Source organism: Manacus vitellinus, unplaced genomic scaffold, assembly GCF_001715985.3.
Source record: "Manacus vitellinus isolate BGI_N305 unplaced genomic scaffold, ASM171598v3 scaffold_24_pilon, whole genome shotgun sequence".
Classification (NCBI taxonomy): domain Eukaryota; kingdom Metazoa; phylum Chordata; class Aves; order Passeriformes; family Pipridae; genus Manacus; species Manacus vitellinus.
Genome location: NW_021939798.1, coordinates 9,754,216 through 9,774,507, shown reverse-complemented (window position 1 = coordinate 9,774,507; position 20,292 = coordinate 9,754,216). Strand labels below are relative to the sequence as shown.

The following is a 20,292-nucleotide window of genomic DNA, read 5'->3' as shown; positions in this document are numbered from 1 at the left end:
AAGGCCTGAAGATGGGGGAAATGGGAACAGAATTTTCACCCACTGTTAAAGTAAAATAAAAATCCAAACATCAGCCACCTGCAGGCACTGCCCTGACTGGGACAAGAGCCTGGAGCAAAGCCAGAACCTCACACAGGGTCACCTGGATGGTCACCTGAGCTTAAAATATTCCATGACCACAGCAGAGCAAAGTTCTCCATCAATGCAAAGCCAACTGCACAGGAATGTTTGGGGTTTTTTTTCTGGGGGGGGCAAAGGGGTGTTTGTTTTGGGGGTTTTTTGTTGTTTTGGTTTTGTTGCTTCAGGTTTTCTGTTTGTTTTTCCTTGTTTTGGGGTTTTCTATTTGTTTGGGGTTTTTTTAAAGGAAAAAAAAAAGTACTGACATATTAACAAATATAATAACTCCTCCCTGGCCCTGTGGCCCTCGAGGAAGTTCACATTTGTGCACAACCCCCTCCTTATGAGCTCTCTGGCATTAGTTCAATTGTTCAGCCCATTCCTCTCTCTAACAGCCCTGGCATTCCTGACAACATGAAACTCTGAACAAGGAAAAACTCTGAAATACCAACCAACCAAAAAAAAAAAAAATAAAATCAGGAGACAGAAAGAAGGAGAGAGAGAAAAAAAGAAAACTAATTTCCAGTGACAATCTAGTCTTTCATCTTAAGCCCTGCCTTGAACTCTACCTTGTTTAATTATTAAATCAGAAGCTGCTCAGCAAGATCTGTCTAGTTTTGATGGTTCTTAAATTCAATCTTGCTGACAGACTGTGTCCATTTTTCTCTGTATTTACTGTTACCTATGACATGATCTGAATGTTAATTTTTAAATTCAACATTCATTAATAAAGGAATAAATTTTGTTTGACATTGTCTTTTCACTCATTCAATTTTCTTCATGTCTCACCCTGATAAAAAGTACAGGATGTTTTTTGAGGTTACCTGCCAATTTTTAGCTTTTTGCATCATTTATATAAGAGGCACAAAATCCACATTATACCTTATTCCATGTTTATAATGATTCTAGAAAAGAAACGTAATACATTAGAATAATCAATAATTATTTTTATGTGATCTTTAATCTAACAAGCATTTGCTCATTCAAAGAGAAGGTGGGTAAGTAAAGAGTCACAAGTATCTTTGAAAATAGATCTACTATATAAATCTTTTTTATAGTGCACAAATCTACAGAAACAAAAGTTCTGCTAACTTGAATCAAAACCAGTGAGAAATATTACAGTCAGTCCTTCATCACAAATATTTTTCTCTGTAATACTGATTGAAGGGCTGTGCTTTGATTAATTTTATCTGGGGGAAAAACCCTTGGTTGGATTGGCTGTCCTCTCAAAGGACAGAATAACTGCACTGCACCATCAAAAATAAGTATATACACAAATCACAGAATCATGGAATGGTTTGGGCTGGAAGGGACCTTAAAGATCATCTGATTCCAACCCCTGCCATGGGCAGGGACACCTTCCACTAGCCCCAGTTGCTCCAGCCTGGCCTTGAGCACTTCCAGTCCACTTGAACACAAACCCACGAAGTCTGAATGTTGGAAAAGACACTTGCTACTGTGAGATGTCCACAATCAAACTCACAGTGGACTGGGTCTGCTGCAAATACTCCTCCTCCATTTTGTGGAGCCGGGCGTTGGTTTCCTCCAGCAGCTCCTGCATGTCCTCCGTGTGCTTCTTCCGGATGTTGAACTTCTCCTTCTCCATCTCAGCCACAGCATCGTGAAGCTGTGCATCAGAAAAACAGCAGAAAATAATGAATGGCATCTAAAACTAGCATTTATAAGTATTAGATTATTGTAGAATACAAACAGAACGACTGAAAGGCCCGGGTGGTCACATTTCTGTCCTTTCTAACAAGACAATTTGCTCACTAAATAGGTCTGCTATGACTCTACAAAGCTGTAAGAAATATAAGCAAGTCATTTAGAAGTGTGTAGAGGGCATAACTTAATCCACACAGAATGCTAAAAGACATACTTTTGCCATGCTCTAATATTCTATTGGAATGAGATGATCTTTAAGGTCCCTTCCAAACCAAACCATTTTGGATTCTATGAGAAAAGCCCATTTAACACTGAAGCCTCGAGGTCTTCAGCACAAAGGACAAGATTTATGATTTATCTCTCAGAAGGCAAGAATTAAACCCAACATCATTTCCAGATGCAGGGCTGCAAAAAAATTAAATTACACAGCATTCTTCATCTATAAAGGTGGGTGGGTCTGCCCTTTTTGTGACCCTCCCTCTCCCAAGTGGGGGGAGCAAGACAAATCCTGACAATAATCTGGACAAAGGTGACACTGTCTCACAATAAACATGCTTTTCCCCCTGCTTTGCCACTGTCTTGATTTTAACAATAAATAAAAATACACTGAAGAATTCGTGACCCATTGCAAAAATAAGAGTTCAAAGGAATCACCGTGGCAGCAGGTAGCAGCAGGTTTACCCAGATTAAAATTCCATGTCAGGTCAACCAGAAATAAACACTTCCCTAATACATCCAGAGACTTGCCAGGAGGCCAGATGAACCCCAGGCACAGGGTGACCAGCTGGGTGGGTGTGGGTGTGCAGGCATCAGCAAAAAGAGGTTTAATTACTCCAGAGAAAAAAAAACAATAATCAAAATCAGCATAAAAAAACATCCCTCAAAGTAACATATTCCTTATATTTATTTTGTTGAGTGACAAAGTGTATTATATCAGACAAACACTGTAGGAATCTGTCAAGAAAGCAAGTATTGTTCATTACCCTTTTCTCCCACTCATTGTTCAGGGAATCATTGCTTTGCTCACACATCTTCTTCAACTCCACAATCTGCTGCTCTTTGGCTTCTCTGACAACTTGGGACTCACGAACAAGGGTCTGAACTGTTAAAAATGGGAAAATAAACAACCATTCAAGAGACACCTTTGGGATTGTTCAGTGCTGGCAACAATCAGTTTACATCAGCTTTCCAATTGACCCGACTTTCTGATGTTTTTTGGCTCTAAAATACTTAATGCATGGGCTGCTTCAAAATTTAGCACTGTGATTCTGTGTCACTGCAGTATTACAAGGTGTTCTCTGTTTTCTGCTTTGTTTACAGAATATTTCAGAGTGAGTTTTCCTTCCTGAAGGAGTAAATGCACATCAGCAAAATTCCTTATAACCTAAAGAAAATAGGCATTTTTAACCTGATTTCATGAGCATCCCTAGAAGAAGAGGTTCTTGTGAATATTAAAGATACACAAGGAAATTAAGTTCCCCAAGTGACTGCATCGAGAATTCACAGTCTAACAAATTTAGTGGAAAACAAAGCAGGTACATATTCATTTTTCAGAAGTGACTGAGGATTTTCATTATCTGGTAAAAGTGGAGGCAACTCAAACACAACCTGTTCCAGCCAAGAGCAACCACCAACCCACTGAGGGAGGCACCAGATTCCTTGTTGGACAAATTACTTTCCCAAGGAGGAGGAAACAATATCCATGGAACACTCTCCCTTTTTGTACATAGATTACCAAACTTCTGTATTATTTTACATTGTGGTTTAGTCCATAGTGTAAAAGGACTCCAAGGAATTCTAAAAGAAACTAACACTGAAAAACTGCTGACAAGCCACACTCAGGCCAAGTTTTGTACTTATGACATATTCAAGACTACTCATGTTTGAAATCTCTTGCCGCAACAGTTTTAAAAATAACCCATTGTGGTTTGATTAAAATGTACTGAATGCATAAAGAAATTAACTTTGGGCCAGAGGTTCCAAAAAGTTTGAAGTGAGTGGTCAAAATACTTCAGCCCCATCAAAGAAACTTTTTTTGGTGATGCTCATAAAACCTGTGTTAAATATAAAAGATCACAGGCCTCCTGTGGGTTGGAAACAGCAAAGGCAACTGGACAAGCCTCTCAAAATCTAAAGGAAAAAATAAAGTGAAGACCTGCAAATGCAGAAGAAAGGGATGTCTGAAGGAGGAACACAAGCCCACAGCCACAAGAGAATGCAGTGCAATACCACCACAGAGAAAACAAGCAGGAAGAGAAAAATCACCTTTTTTCTCCAGTCTTCTGATCACCTCCTCAGATTCTTTTTGTTTCTTTTTGTAGGTGGACTTCAACACCTCTATTTCGTCGTTCTTTCTATCCAAAATCTGCAGGGACAATTCAAACTATTTTAACAAGAGTTCAGAAAAATCAAAACTACAACCAGTGCACAAAACAATCCACCCTGATCTCTGGCAAAGGCACTGCCTTCAAGAAGTGCTCAGGTCCTGCAGGACTGTGATTAAATCTAAGTCATTTTTCACAGCTCAGACTGCCCACTCATAAACAAAGGACTGCTGTAAATAAATGTAGGCAGAAGTACATTAAAAAGGAGTTTCATGCTTTAAGATGGGTCTTTTTGTTTCCTTTCAAACCTAGGCAAACTCTGTGTTGCTCCTGTTGAGTGTGGAAGTTCCATAGAGCTTCTATTGCAACAGAAAAGATGGGTTTCCCTTTTCATATTTAAGTTGCCTTATACTATTTAAAAGCACCTAAAATTCTCAGCAGGTTGAAGAAATATGGAAAATAAATTGGTAAACTTGACTACACTCTTCTGTGCTTCACCAATTGCAATTCCTTGCATGGATTCCAAGGAACAAAGGCTTGGAATAGAGGAAGTATATGAAGGTAACTGCACCCCCATTTCTGAACACGCCGATTTTGGAAAAAAACAGCTCAAATATTTGCACACTTTGAGATAGTATTTTAATTTAAAAAACTTTGTGTTTAAGATAAAGATTAAAGTCCCAGAAATTTTATAACTGTGCCCCAAATCTCTTATCCAACAGAAGCTTTCATCTTAAAACAATATTACTCCATCTGCAATAAACGTTTTGCGTCTTTAAAGATTAATACGACGCCGTTTAACCTTTTCTAAAATATCCAACGTGATTAAACGACTTCAAAAGACGGAATTCTAACATCAGTTAGAAAGGGCTGACAAACTCAAGGGATGAGAAAGCATTTCAACTATTTCTTATTCTCACAAAGCTGTTTCCTTTCGACTCCCGGCTTCGCTCGCCGGGTTCTGCTCGCAGGCTCTCAGAGCAGATGAGCCAAAAATGCACCTGACCAAATATTAACATCCTTTCAAGAGGCTTTGATGTGTCACAGTGTTGTGTCAACCAACTTCCTCCAAGGCTGTGACTCAGCCTTAAGAAACAAAACAGAGGCAGTGAGTAATGTAGAGCTTACAGTGGGATCAGCCATCGGGATCCTGGCGCCGAGTGTTTAATTCCTGCCATGTCCCCAGGATCAGAGAGAGTCCAGAGGCACTCAGGACCTTCCAGAATTTTACCCCATGTTTAAAACATGGCATTGAAGGTAACCACGTGGTCTGTGATAGCCTTTTTGTGACCTTCCCAGAAGTGGTGCTGTGCAACACAACAAAGACAAACCCAACGGAACCCAAAGAAGCAGATCTGGTGTCGTGTCGGTGCTGAAGAATTAAGAGCCACATCAGGTTTAACAACACAGAAACATAAATAAAGGGCTGTTCAGTGACCAGGCTTTGCTACAAGACCCTGTCAAAATGGAGACAGGAGAACAAACACTATTACTGTATGAGCAGGAACATATCTGATATACTGGTGGATTTTCCTACTGTTACATTTCACATTTTGTCCATAAAAAGTCTTTATTCACATTTTTCTATAACACAGGTGCTCTCTCTCTGAAAGAAAAATCACAAGTTTGTGATTTCATCACAAACAAACCCACAGAAGTTGTTGGGCTGGTAAAATAGGTTCTCTTGTTCAAACAAACAAATGCCCTCGTGTATTTTCCTTTGTTTTCTTCCCATGTTTTCCCTTTCCTAAGTTTATGTTACCATAGAACACTGCACATTCCTATCAGTTTATGCAAACTTACCTACAATCTGGCTTTTAATGAACATTAACTGCAATTGTGGAGAAGTTAAAGAACAACTGCTAGTTATTAATTATAATCATATTCTCTATTATGAACACATTTTTTTGGAAGAAAATACAAACGCTTTTTACCTTTTGAACGTCAGCATCGTGCTTCTGCTGTAATTTCACTTTTTCTTCATGAAATTTACCTTCTGCTATTTTCACTTTCATTTCCAGCTTTAAAAGCAAAACAGGATAGGCAATTTAAATAAAGAATGAATTACACTAATGACCTTTTCATAACTTTTAATTTATGTCTTTAACAAGGCAACGGGGAGTCACCAACAAATAATTGCTGAAAACAATCTATATTCACTTTCTCAATATTTTCATATCCATTTGATAAAACTGCTGCAAAAGATGTCAACCTAAAATATTTATTTAGAAAATGAATTTGTAAGATGTTTTAGTTGGCAACAAACACAACTGCTACTGCCTAAAATAAGCTTTCGTCCTTAATTTAAATAAACACTTAGGAATAAAACTTTTAATATTTGTGAATATATCAGGTTTGGTAAACTTGCTTTCCTTCAGGCAGGTGTTACATTTATACAAAGAATGTCCTTCAGCCCAGATGCATGTTTGGTTTTGTTTGTTTTCCATTATTCATAGAGTTCACATTATAAACACATTTCCCTTCAAAGGTGACTTACAATGGGAGTAAGGACTTGATTGCTAAAATACATTTCCTGTTGTGTTTGTTTAAAGTAGTGCTTGAACCCAACACAACAATACATTGACAATTCTTACTCAGAGTCTAAGTTTCCACCTCTCAAGTATTTTTAAGTCTCTTGCATGTTTTCACAAGGACAGGTATGACAGGAATTTGGCGTTTCTCGTGTTTTCTAAAAACCAAAAGTGACACCTTGAGTTCAGATCTGGGCTGTTCCACTTCTACAGTTAATAATTTGTGCTGTTCAGAAAGCAGAGGGGACACAGAAGCTTCTCCAGACAGACCCCAATGCCCCTCTCACATTAGAAAAGGGGGGACCAAAACCCCTGGAGCGAGGCACCAACACCCACCAGCAGACAACAAAGTGGTTTTTGGTCAACTTTGTGTCCTTTTGGATGTCCTAAGAGCCCAAGGAGCTCAGGCTCCCCCACCTCAGAGCTGGACACTGGACTTCCATCACCATCCAGCTGTTTTCAGCTCTCACCTTTTTATTTAGCTCAGCCAAGAACCTGCCTTGTAATGCTCCCAACTGACAATTCCACAGGAACCAACATTATTTCCATTCCTTTGACTAAGCAAAAGTTGCCATTCTAGCATGAATCTTTATCTAACACAGATAGACACTAAACACAGTGCAAATTATTAATTTCTTTTATATGGTTTGTTTGTGTTACAGATTTATTGTGAATTGAAGACATCACTACCATCACCAATCGAAAACCTCAGCCACAAAAATCCAAGTCAACTCAAAAATGCAAAATGCTGCTCTGTAAACACAGAAGAGTCCTCAAGAACTGAAAAGAGGAGAAGGAAGACCAGCAATTTCTTTCCATTTCTTGACTCTAAACCTGCTTATTACACCACAGATAAAGAGACCTGTCTCCCAACTATTTGTACACAGCCTTATGCAAATTAATGGGGGGAAAAAAAAGTTAGATTGACAATTAATCCAAAGAAAATAAATCATATTCTCAGTTGTCAGCCACCTCTTTTATCACCCCAAAATAAGCATCATGATAAAAATGCATGTTCTATTCATGAAATCTACGCATATGTATATATGAAAAGAAATATATGCATATATCACTCCAACAAAGTGACATTATAGAAGAAAATCTTCGTACCAGGTGATGAATAAGTGTTGATTTAATAAAAAAAAGCACAGTAATCCACTTCCAGATAGACAGCTTGTGAACATTCCATAAATAAATATGAAGGCCTTGTAAAAACACAAATACTAGAAACTAAACATGAAAGAGACTCCAATCTACTTGAATTACATTAAAAGCTTATGAATTACTGATGCACAGCTACTGCCCTCACACAGCTACTAAATCCACACAAACACTTTACATTTAAAACTCATTAATAAAGTGAGAATGTCTTGGCATGGATGAAAATTAATCCTTGGTGGTTTTGTATCTGCTGAGAGCTGGGCTTGGTTTTATTACTACGTAGGTTGAAAGAACACAAAAATAAATCAAAATCTAAAACTCCATTTGGATTAAACACGGACACACATATATTTCCAAGTGCTGGTGATTGTTCTCAGCCACAGGCTGTTGTTTTCCTGCAGGTTGACAACAGAACTCCCTGTACTCAAAGCTGGTTCCCACTTCTCATTAATCTTCCACTTAGCACCACCTTGCACCAGTTCTCATCAATTTTAGTTCATTAATTCATTACACCACTTCCCCTAGAACAGCCAGCTCTTCCATTTTCACAGATCTTGGGAGTACTTTCCAAAAACCAAGAGCCAATTGCAACCAAACAACATGAAAAAACATGAAAAATGTGTTCAAGGCACAGAAGTCAGTCCTTAACGATGCAAACCCTGTGATAACAAAATAAGATTCATTTTCCTCTGAACATTAAAAATAAAATTGCTTGAAAAATCTCAACTTCTCATCACCTCAGGGCTGACAAAGTGATACCTCAAAAAGCACTCAAGGTCCTCAACTTCTATAAATTTAATGAAATTCTGTAGTTTCAGCACCGCAGACACTTTCCTGCCCCATCTGCTTCATCCACAACTTTCCTAATTTTGTCCCTTCAAGACCTACTATATAAAGAAAAGGGAGGAGCCCCATATTAAGCTGTTTGAAATTCAGTAGTTGATTTGCACTTGGAGTTTTCAGTTGGTGTTAAGAGGAAAGATGTATTTGAAACGAAGAACTGGCAAAAAATAAAATAAAATGAAAAATCTCCCACAATATTTAAATTTTATACTGCTCCATAATTCCAAGACACACATATATGTTCATCACAACCTCTGGAAGTGCTAATTCGAGCATCTGCTGTAAAAATTGGTTTAAAAATCCTAAACTTATCTTCTTCTGTGGAAACCAGCTGGAAAAGACAGAAGGCCTGAGGACAGCACCAGTGTCCTACAGATAAGCTTGGAGTACTGGTTTCACTTACAAATGTGCTTTTTGACCCACCCTTTCTGTGAGGCACATTTCCAACCTCACCACGCACGTAAGATAAAAAAGAATTAAGTCATGTAAACACATTTTAACCAGTGAGCTCATGAGGGTCGGGGCGAAGCAAATGGGCTCCTCACAACTGGCAGCGAGATATCTCCCCTTCCACTGAGAAGCTGAAGCACGTTATTAAATGCTAATTTCAATGGAGGAGTATATCTTTTCAAAATTAAAACCACGCCAAGCTGAGGCTGAGCCTCTTTGCAGTACCCAAATGTCAAACTTCATCTGCTCCACGCGCGTCCCGATTTCCTGCACTTGGTGCCTCCGTGTGCTGCTCTTCCATACGGTGCCCTCTGCACTCCAGCTTTCCTCTGTTGGTTAAATTCATGTTAAGAAACAAAATAACCTACAGCAGCAGCAAAGACCTTGGTAGGTTTTAGAGAAAATAGAGAAAAACAACTCGGAAAAGCCGTTCCGTCGTTAGACGCAGCTCATCAGTTTTTATACCTTTTATCACCAGTTGAGAGGCAGCAGAAAAATAGGAAATTTCTGGCATGTTACCATTCAGACAAGAGAAAAGAAAAAAAAAAAAGGAGATATTTAGCTATAGTTGGGAAGTTTGCAGCTATGTATGAAACGCAGCCATTGCTGTTGCCTGAACATCATTCCTTTGGATTTCTGTCATTGTTTATCCTCCTCACAAAGAGTATGAGGCAATTAAACCCTAAGGCCATGTAAACAATACTGATGTCAAACATCTGTGCTGTCCCTGTTATTTAAAGCCAGGGAGGGTGGTAGCAGCAGAACTGCTTTTATGTGCCTCATCACACTTTCTTGCCCATTTGAAAAAAAAACAAAACACCACCCGAACCAGTCAACAGTCACCTGAAAATGGTTTTTCACCCCATCGCTGCCCTGTGTTTCCATAACATGGGTTGGGTGCCAGGAAAATTTAATTAACAGCTGTCAAATTTCAACTGATAAGAGTCTAACCTGCAACTGCCATAAATCTTTTTTTTGGTGGGGGGAAAGGAGGGAGGGAAGGTGATCTCTCCGTTTTTCGTGACAGAACACAAACATTCATCTTGTCCCCACTTACGGAAATTTGTCGAAATATTTAAATAGCTGATTTAAGAGGAACTCAATGAGCAGGTTAACAATGTTAATCAGAGATAGCTTTGAACTCCTGCCCACTGCTCACTTGTCTTCATTACAGGGCTCACCCTCAGGCCAGAGGTGGCATCTTGGAGCTTTAACATCCATCAGAGATTTCTTTTTTTTTTTTTGGCTATTTGACAAAACAGTTCTTGTTGCTTGCCAGATTTTTTTTATTTTTTTTTTCCAAGCCTATGAATATATGGGGGAGGGAGGGAGGAAGCGAGGAAGGGGGAGAAGGATGTAAACAATAACTGAGAACTTCAAAGTAAGAACTAACAATGTAGAACAATGACTTTGTGTATCTTACAGTGCACGACAAAACTTATTTGTCTTGGTGTTGTGCAGCTGCTGAAAGAAATCAGTGCACAGCACAAAGCTTTGATATTTTCATAGAAGAAAAAGGTTTCTTAACAAAAATATCAACAAACAACTCCAACTTTCTACTGAATCCTGTTTACTCAATTTTCACATGCAGGGTTAAAACAATAAATATTGATAATTTATACAGTGTTTTAAACCATTCAGGAAGGCCAAGGCAGGAGAGACTGTACTTGCAAAACAGTCAAGATTTATTATAAAGACATGCTGACTTCAGACTAAAGTAATTCAGAACAGTGTATCTCACATCATCATTAACAAGCTGTCTCTTCTCATTGTGTTATTTCTGTATCATATTGTAGCCTCAAAAATTTTTATGATTAGCTTGGAGGTATATTAATACTTTCCACATTTTACAGCTATTTAAGAGCCAGAATAACCTCCTAAATCTTTGAAAGAAAATCACTGGTGTGGAAAAAAAAAAAAAGGAAAAATACTTCACGGCAATTTATTTGAATAGAAATTTCTACAGTAAATGTAGATTTTAATCATATTGGAACTAATCTGTTTTCAAATGGAACTGCTGAAAAGCTTGTGGAGTTTACAGGATGTGGAAAAAATACTGTTCACTTCCAATCCCAAAAAAATAAATAAATTTATGACTACATTTTGAAACAGCACATCATTAACCAACAGAATCACTAACCAAATTCTGCACTGAATATCATCAATATTTTTATCCAGTGCAATGCCCAAGGTGAAATAAATTACTTGTAAAGTCTCTGTTTCAAAGAGCTCAGGATAAACCAGAGATGGACTGAAAGAAAGGAGGCATCAAACAAGTGGAACAGCCAGAAATTAGAATGCAAAAAACCCCTTTATAAACATGGCATTTTGCCCAGATCCAAAGGTCCCTCCACAAAAGTCCATGTTTATGATCTGGACTATATTATTTGACCTAACAAACATTTATAATTCCCTCCACGGATATGACCTTCTTTGTATCTTTACTCTTTAAAAACACTACAGCTGCTACTTCCAGCTGCAATATTTTTTACAGAGTATTCTTGAAAGAGCAACTCAATATTCACTTCAGTAAAAAAATTAACATGATACTATTATCCCATTTCAATAAACACTAAGAATGAAAGGCTTTGTCCTAAATCAAATCCTACCAGCCTTCCCCATCAAGAAAAACCTGACTTTTTAACTGACACTGAAATTAATACACATTTGCTGGATACAGAAAAATAATTGAAAGGACAATTGTTCTCATTCATATGCAAATGTCATTAGGATCTTTCAAGAGAGAACAATGTATTTTTCACAGATTTCCAAGTTGAGGGCAGTGGGAAAAAGGAGAAATGCTCTGTATCCCAACAACTGTAATATCTGGCAATGGTATTTTTATCCCAAAGGATGTTTTATACAGTTAATAAACATAACATGCATATTAGCACCACAACACATCATATTATTTAACAGCTTTATTGGAGTGGCAAGTGTGCCATTTCCACACAGAACAAGTACATCTGCCACTAGGAGCAGCCACTGCCACCACTGTACCAAAAAAAGTTCAATATATGGTTAGAAGTTGTGAAAACTTCTACACAGGAGTAAATTATGAGATGCAATTTCAGGAAAGGCAGTTCAGAAACGCAGCAAACAATCTGCAGGTGCCAGCTCTGAAGCCTGAGCCTCGTGAACATGCAAAAATCACACAGATTTCAAAGGCATTTAGTAAAATCTGAATACAAAAGTAGATACTGCTTGAAAACTTCCTATAATTCTGCGTAATGTTGAGTCCACTGAATGAGCCTGAACACACTGAGTCAACAGCACTGACTTTTTCTCCCCAGTGTCACTTCTTTTTTTTTTATTTTATGTTGTGTTTCAGCAGCTGCTGAACTTTTTAAACTCACTTCAGGATCTCCTAAACCAGCCACTAAACCTGCACTCCCACCTTGCTTTCACCAGTGCAACATTAAGCAATAACAGTGTACAGCACTTTTTGCAGTCAGTGTCTTTCCTCCCTTAAAAATCAGGGCCTATACACATGAAAAAAAAAAAAAAAAAAAAAAAATCGAACTTTCTTCCTCTTTTTTTTTTTTTTTTAAAGGGAGAGACACTTTGAGGTAGAGATTAATCATGCAGCAAAAGATTAATTCCCAGCTGCTTGGCAACCATCTGGACATTCTACTGGTTAAAACACTAGTTTGAATTGCTAACCTACCCCTTTGATCTTTCTCAATGTCTCCAGCCCATATGTGCAATAATTAAAGACATAGTCCACAAACTATTGCAAAAAAATAAATAAATAACTGTGCATGTACATATATATCTTCATAACCAGCCTGGCTGGTATCAGGAATTATAAATCACCAGGCAGTTTATGAAAACATGTCTCATCCTGACATACACTGGATGTCTCACACCAGTCTGGCAATAAAATAAGGTTTGGGTTTTATAACATTACATTCTGAAGAGTTATCAAAGCAAGACAGGATGTGACTTCCTCACATGGAAGACAGCGGACAACTTGCACATGGGGTTTTTTTGGGGGGGAACAGGACATTAATCAGCCAGGAATGATGTTAACAGGAGTCAGGATTGCTGTGATTTTAAACATGAACTAACAGATTCCTGCTCAACGATTACTCGGTGGTGAGAATCAGTTTAAAAGTGGATTCCTCACATAAATCAGGCACTGCACTCCAAACAAGACACCAGGGTTGGGGATAAAAGCAGGAAATTCAGTTGAACCAGAGAATATTTAACGCCACAATGTGCACTGCTTGGAGTATTTTGAAGGGGAAGTAAAACAGTATTTTCAGAACCAAGTTGTCATAAGAAAAAAAAGTTATGGAAAGTGAAAATCAAGATGAAAGCAATAATTGTGTCTTATCTGCCTTTCCTTGCCCCTTCGTGTGGGCCATGCTTGTGTCAACAGGATCCAACACACCTTCTTACATTTTAACAAGAATATGCACCAGAATTAAAAACCTTAACAGTTTTTACCCCTTGGAAACCAGTGTTATATTTATGAGCTGAAGAGTGACTTGGACAGCTCCAGGTGAACAGGATGACAAAAAATGGGGAAGAAGAAAGGGAGAGAAGTGGGAGAACAGACAGATAATAAAAAAAAAAAATCCAACACACAAAGCTCCACTTATGGTAAAATTCAGGTTTTGGGCTCACCTACAGATGGTTTTACAACTCAAATGCTTTCAGAAAGTTCATCAACACTACTCTCCTCCTGTTATTACTAAATATTTCTGAGCTTAAAAAGCACCAACAGGATCACCAGCCCCATCTCATACCTAAGGAGGTTCCTTTAGTTCTATCCAGCTCTCCTGATTCCATACACATATATATATATATATGTATCTCCATCTACCAAAATTTAAACTCTAGAGACACACAGAAATGAGCACACAAACACTTTTAATTCAATATAACATCCCAGACAACAATACTGGTATCTTTCGTTATCATTCCTGGAAGATATGAACAAAAATATTTGTTTTCAATATTTTCAAACAATTTGTTTCAATTTGTTATCAAACCCATGACAATGTTAATTTTACGATGGTTTAATTACAAGAGTCCTCCTTTAGGATACTCTCTCCATATTGGTTTTATTGATTGCTTTTAATTTGGCAGGAATTCCATGTATTTAAATACTTTGTTATGGAACAGAGCAATTAAGAGGAGGAAATCAAAACCATCAATGCTCACTGATCACCACCTCCTTCCAACTGCAGGGACTGTTATCTTCAAGTGTTCCTTTTCTTCTCCTAAAACCCCACCTCTTTCCATGATAACACCAGCAAGTGTTGTTCACTCTCCCTCCCAAGTCCCACAGCTTTCTTTCCTCCCTGAATTCTTTCCCCTACATTCCCTCTTGGGGAAAAATCCATATCCCAGCCCTTATGCAATTTTCTCCCTTTCAATTTATAATCTCTTGCCAGATAAGTGAGAAGCCCAGTAAATCCACTGCTTTCAACACCTTAAATTTAGAGCACTTTCAGCCAGATCAGGACTAACCTATAACACCATCAGTGCAGATTTTATCTTAACATAAATAGATCACTCCATCCCAACGCTTTTGGTGCTGTAAAACCGTGATGATCTTGATGATCTTTATAAATAAAATTGGTGTCACGCAGCAAATGGGAGTGCTCATTCCCCAAATAAAAGGAGAAAAACTTAAGTAGAGATTACAAAGATAAAGGTTCTAAATAGGTTTTTTAAAAGGCTGTATCTTAAAGATCAGATTTCTTGAATACATAAAGCCCAAAAAAAAGTTTTCATCTTACTTCTGGTTCTTAATCCATGAAGATGAATTTTTGGGGGAGGGGGGGTGTAATTCTCTGCACTGTTATCTTACACACAGATCATCTCCCCTTTTTCCTGGGCATGTTTTCCCTCTTCTTTATTCCCCACTCCATGAAAACTGGTGGGAGTCATCCTGCAGGTACCCTGTATTCCCCTGAAAACTCACCCAAACTTCCTCCTCCCTCCAGTTGCAAAACCCTTTAGTCTGAACTAATTTAGTATACAAGAGGCTGGAAAAGAACCCATCTAAAGACATCATCACTGGATTCCTAAAAATCAAAACAGAGAAATGACAGGAGCACAGTGATAAGTCAACAAAAACATTGGAAACACTCCAGTGTTCCCAGTTAACCCAGAGAGGTGAAGCTTCATAAGAGAGTTATTGCACAAAGCATTGAGCTTGCCAGTTTGTCAAAAATTAAATTAATTAAGAGGTGGTATGCAGCTCAGGACAAATCTACCCCAGGTATTCATTATAACCTGTAGTTGAAACTAATGAGAAGTGAAAATTCTTTCCAATATTCCTCAGATGTGTTTAGGTTTCATTTCTTGAGATAAGATAAATAAGTGTCTTTGCTTACAAAAAGCAAACCAGAAGGAAATTGAGAAAAAAAAAGTGCTAAGAAAAATTAAGATGGATAAAAATTAAGAAAGAGAATTTCCTTAAAGGAACACCAAAACTTCTTTAAAGGATACATCAGATAAACTAGTGGTTTGGCAAAGGTCAGCAAAACAACGTGTTTTATCAACACAGTTCGTTTTATTTTCTCAGCCCAGCAGAACTCTGTATCTTAGCAGTGTTTCTGAAAAATCACAAATCAGTCCTTTTCCTTTCCCCTCCTCTTCCCTGAGGATCTCTCTGTGACACTCAGGATGGCCAGAGCTGAAGTTCAAAGGGACATTTTTTCCTTTATACCAAGACAAGCCACCCCATCTGTGGTGCTTTGCTGTCCTGAACACGGATCTGTCCCCGTTCTGTTGCATCTTCCTCGTCTGAACCCCTGATTTTCCACTAATGACCATTTCCCAAATGGTTTAATCCATGTCAGAAGGATTTGGGGAAGAGATGACTAAAAGCCTGATGCTGTTGCAGTTTTCCCAGGGCTGGGATGTGGTTATCACTGCACAGGGCCATGTGTTCAGCATTACAGAGTCTAAACAGGTGCAGGAATGGTTTATGAACAAAGGTCTGAAGGTTAAAAGCAAAAAAAAAACCCCCACAGTTATCCTATTTTACGTTCTCCTGTTGTACTACAAAGAGGTTGAGAACAGTTAAAGGTTTCCCCAAACTCTTTTGCACAGCTCTATTTTCCTGTTAATGCATCTCTCTCCTATAAATGAAAAGGCTTTATTCTTAATTGAGCTTCACAAACAAAATAAGATGAAAACACATTTAAATTTTCTAGTTAATAGCACACACATGGTGATTGTGAAACACTGTCTGTAACCTTTCCAGTTCAAACCAGCACCATTAGCAAAAAATCCTGGATTTTTACTGTGTGGTTTAGAGGATTTTTCCACTGAACCAGCAAAGTATTAACTGGGTATTTTATGTAGCTCCTTGGCATGCATTCCTGTTTATTTAATTTGAAAATATTGTTTAAATGACAGCATTGTGCTTTCAATTTATTTATTTTCTGGGCTGTTTTCACATCTTATGAAACCTGGCCTCATCCTGAGGCACTGGTGCTTTGAATGTTGTCAGTGCAAAATGAACAGGCAATATTAGAGCAGAGAAAGTGAAAGGATTGTGCAACTGTTTGTTTGAGCATCAAACAAGGCTGCCAGGTAGCAACAGAAATCATTTCACATCCACTATTTCATTAACAATGGAAGCAAATCAAATTTACCCTCCCCTGTATCTCTGCTAAAGGCACCTTCTGAAGTGACTTGAAAGCAACTTTAGGACAGTCCCAATTCATAAGTGTTGAATTGGGTTGGGTTTCTGACTGGTTGGTTGGGTTTGGGTTTTTATTAATTGTTTTCCTAATGCATGCTGAGTTTCCTTTCCTGCTCATTAATTCACTGTCTCTCAAAAAAAAAGAAAAGATGTTTTAAATAAATTGAGTAGTTTGTGACAAAGCATCACGGGCAATCAGCTTCCTTAACCCATGAAAAAGGTGAAAATGAGCACAAAATTTGACTTTTATACACATTCATAACAAAATAACATGGTGTGAGAGACTTAGACAAGATTTGACAGAAACCTCCCCAATTCACAGTGTTTCAAAGAAGTAAAAATAAACCCCATATGCATAAAAGAGGACTGGAGCTCAATGAGGCAAATATAGAAATAATGTGGGTCCTAACAGAAATAAGGTCAAGGTCTCCAGATTTTTAAAGGTATATAGAAACTAAATAAAACTCTCACTAAATCGAGGGTTTCACTGCTTCTGCTAAAAGGTAGTTCAGAAAATTCCTAAAATTCAAAACTTTTCTATTCTTTCAAAGGACCCGCCTGTGTGTTCAGAAAGTCTTTTTCAGGCCCTAATTGGGAAGTACATTAAGCAGCTAATGAAAAGCCCTGACACTTCAGCAAAAGTTCTCTTCCATGAGATTTTTGCTGCTTTTTTAATGCCCAATTTCCAAAGGAAGATCCCTTGGAATCTCACCTCTTTCTCCTTTGCTCGAAGCAGCGACTGAGGGTCGAGAGAAGGCCTTTTTCCTGGGGCAATTTTAGGTGTCATCTATTGAATGAGAAAGAGTTCAAAACCGACTTATTAAACTAAAAACAGCAACTCCCAAGTAAAAAATCAGCCCTGACCAGAAATCAAAAATATGGAAAATGTTTGATTGCCTTTATGACACTTAAAGGGAACAGAAGCACCTACCAAAGACCTTGGCATCGGTTTTTGTCGCAAATATCTTGGGTTTTCTACCTGAAAAAAATGAGTCAGAGAAACAGTCATCGTGGCAACAATGTCTTACAAACAGTGAGACATCACAACCACACTTACACAGCAACTGCATCACTCAAAAGCAGCACAGAACAGATCCCAACGTGCTTTAAGTGTTACAGAAATAGGAAAGCTTCCTAAGAGATCACTTGGGTGGCTATGACCTAACTCAGCAAGTTTTATAATTTAAGCAGACCAAAAAAAAAATAAAAAATGGCACTTTTTTCCCCCCAAAACCTTTGTGGTTGTAAAAATTCCAATTTCAATGCATATTTTAAAAGGCTTTGGCAGCTGCAGACGTGGCTTATGCAAAAGATTTCCAACTTGATTGGATACATTTTCCTTGAAATCAGTGTAAAGCCACAATAAGTTTACAGATTATACTGATTAAAATCTAGTGTTTTTGAAAAATTACACTTGGGTGCATCGAATCAACTGCCACACATGTGAGTCACAGTGACAAAACATAAGGAAATAATTCATTAACATGACTGTATAATTAAAGCAGCTCTTAATCACTATTTTTAAGAACAGAACACAAAACATTGTTCCCAACCCACTTCCTCTATCACACAGATCTTCCTCATTCTGTCAGAGATGAGGCTCAAACATCACATCACAGAGATGCCCAAAAAAAAAATTTTCAAGGGTATAATCTTGGAAAATGCAGCAGTGGGATCTGGAATATGAATGTGATTGCAATACACATTAAAAAAACCCCAAAACACTAAATATTGTAAGATGAGGTTGATCTACAAGGCATGACAAATATATCAAATGTTTGCACTTTCTCCAGTGCTATTAAATAAATTTGTGTGCTGAATTTATCAGTGAAAAAGAGGCTTAATCCCTCTGAAATTTCAATTTGACACAGTGCTATTCATTTCCTGTCCTAAAAGGTTATGTAGGATTTCTGTATGGTGGGGAAGAGTTGTCATATTTCACCCAGTAGTTGTAGATATCCATGTTTGACAAAAATTCCATTTCAATGAATTATTATCTTTTATTTTAACCCTATAGCTCAAAAATACAAGAAAACCAGTAATTCAACAGATAATCTATTTATCTTTATTTTCAATGAGTTTACTACAGTCACATTAAACTTTCTTCCCTACAGAATCCATCAGGGAATGAAGGAATCCTGCCTGCACCTACTGCCCCAAAAATTAAGAAGTTTGGACACAGAGAGGAACAGAGGAGTGAGATCAACAGGGAGCATTAACCACAGTGGAGGGGAAAAAACAATGAAGAGAGATGGAAATAAAAATACAAAAATTCTGAACTAAAAATGTTGGTGTCCCACACGTTTGTCCCTTGCACTAGTATTTTCTATCTACGTTTTAGGAGTATTACACTCTTCCTTCCAGCTCCTTTTGGCCACTTCCCCACCCAGCCCACACACCTGATCAGCCCCTGGCAGGTACCCAGGGCTGCAGGTGCTCCACAAGTTCAAGGCACACCCCAATTTGGCATCCCAGAAAGCTGAGCAGCAGGGAACAGTGGAAGCCTTCCCCAGTACCTGGAGGAATCCTGAGAAGGCTGCAGAGCCACATTTCAAAGGTTTCATTATTTCCTAAAAGCCCTCTCTGTCACACAGTACAATCACCCTTTACTTTTGCTTTTTAAAAGCTAAAAATCATCATAAATATTCACAATTAATCCAAATCCTTTATCTGACCATGACATTAAGCTGTTTACAGCCTTCAAAACCCATCTAAAAAGCTAAGGTAGATCCTACTTGCTTGTGAGAAGGAAGGAAAATGTGTCTCTAATACTTTGTACAGCCCAAGTCTTGCATTTTTTGATTTTGTAACAGCAGCCATATGTGCTTTGAAGTTAAATGTTCCCACTTTGTTACTTGTTGTGGATTATATCCACTTAAACTGATCTGTAAACATTTAATGCCTCAACGTTCATTCTTTTCATGCTGGTCTTCTGCAAAACTTCTTGTTCTCAAAATTAGACCACATTAAAGAGGGAATATCACAAAGAATGCCCAAAAAAAAAAAAAAAAAAGCCTGTATTTATGAGAAACATGCAAATTTTAAAATAATAAGCAAAAGGTCAAAGCCAAGCCAAAATACATATGTATGAAACTAAAGGACTGCCACGAGAAGAACAGTAAATCACATGCCTTTTTTAAGAGTATGAACCAAATAAATGTCATCATGAAAGACATCTTCATTTGAACTAGAATTGAACTCTAATTTGTAAGTACCACTTCTTAATAAAAATGGCATTTTGAATTTCTTTGTAGAAAACGTTTTGGGTTCCCCTCTTCTACTGGGCAGTCAGACAAGAAACCACGTTTCCATTGGTGAGGACTGGCTTGGGCACCTTCTCCTACTTGAGTCCTCCTAAACCAGAGCTCTGAAGGTGTTGGGTGACCAGATCTCCATCATTTAACAGAAAGAATCTACTTCATATGCAAATATACCTATTTTCCTAAGTTGAAAAAAAAAAAAGCGTGGCAAAATGTGCATAAAAAACGAAATTCCAAAACAATTCCAACCTGAGGCAAGTCAGTCGTGT

The 20,292-nt window shown here is 37.9% G+C and overlaps 1 protein-coding gene across 1 annotated transcript in view; it reads right to left on the bottom strand.

Annotated features, from left to right (window-relative positions):
* Positions 1-17,772, bottom strand: part of LOC103755821 (centrosomal protein of 112 kDa) — a 39,955-nt gene extending 22,183 nt beyond the window's left edge. Inside the window, exons 1-6 of the mRNA XM_029960098.1 lie at positions 17,695-17,772; positions 17,476-17,550; positions 6,041-6,127; positions 4,048-4,147; positions 2,766-2,884; positions 1,601-1,744 (exon numbers count right to left, since the gene is read on the bottom strand). Of these exons, the coding sequence (XP_029815958.1) occupies positions 1,601-1,744; positions 2,766-2,884; positions 4,048-4,147; positions 6,041-6,127; positions 17,476-17,550; positions 17,695-17,772 (603 nt within the window). The remainder of the gene's footprint in view (positions 1-1,600; positions 1,745-2,765; positions 2,885-4,047; positions 4,148-6,040; positions 6,128-17,475; positions 17,551-17,694) is intronic.
* Between the last annotated feature and the right edge of the window lie 2,520 nt (positions 17,773-20,292).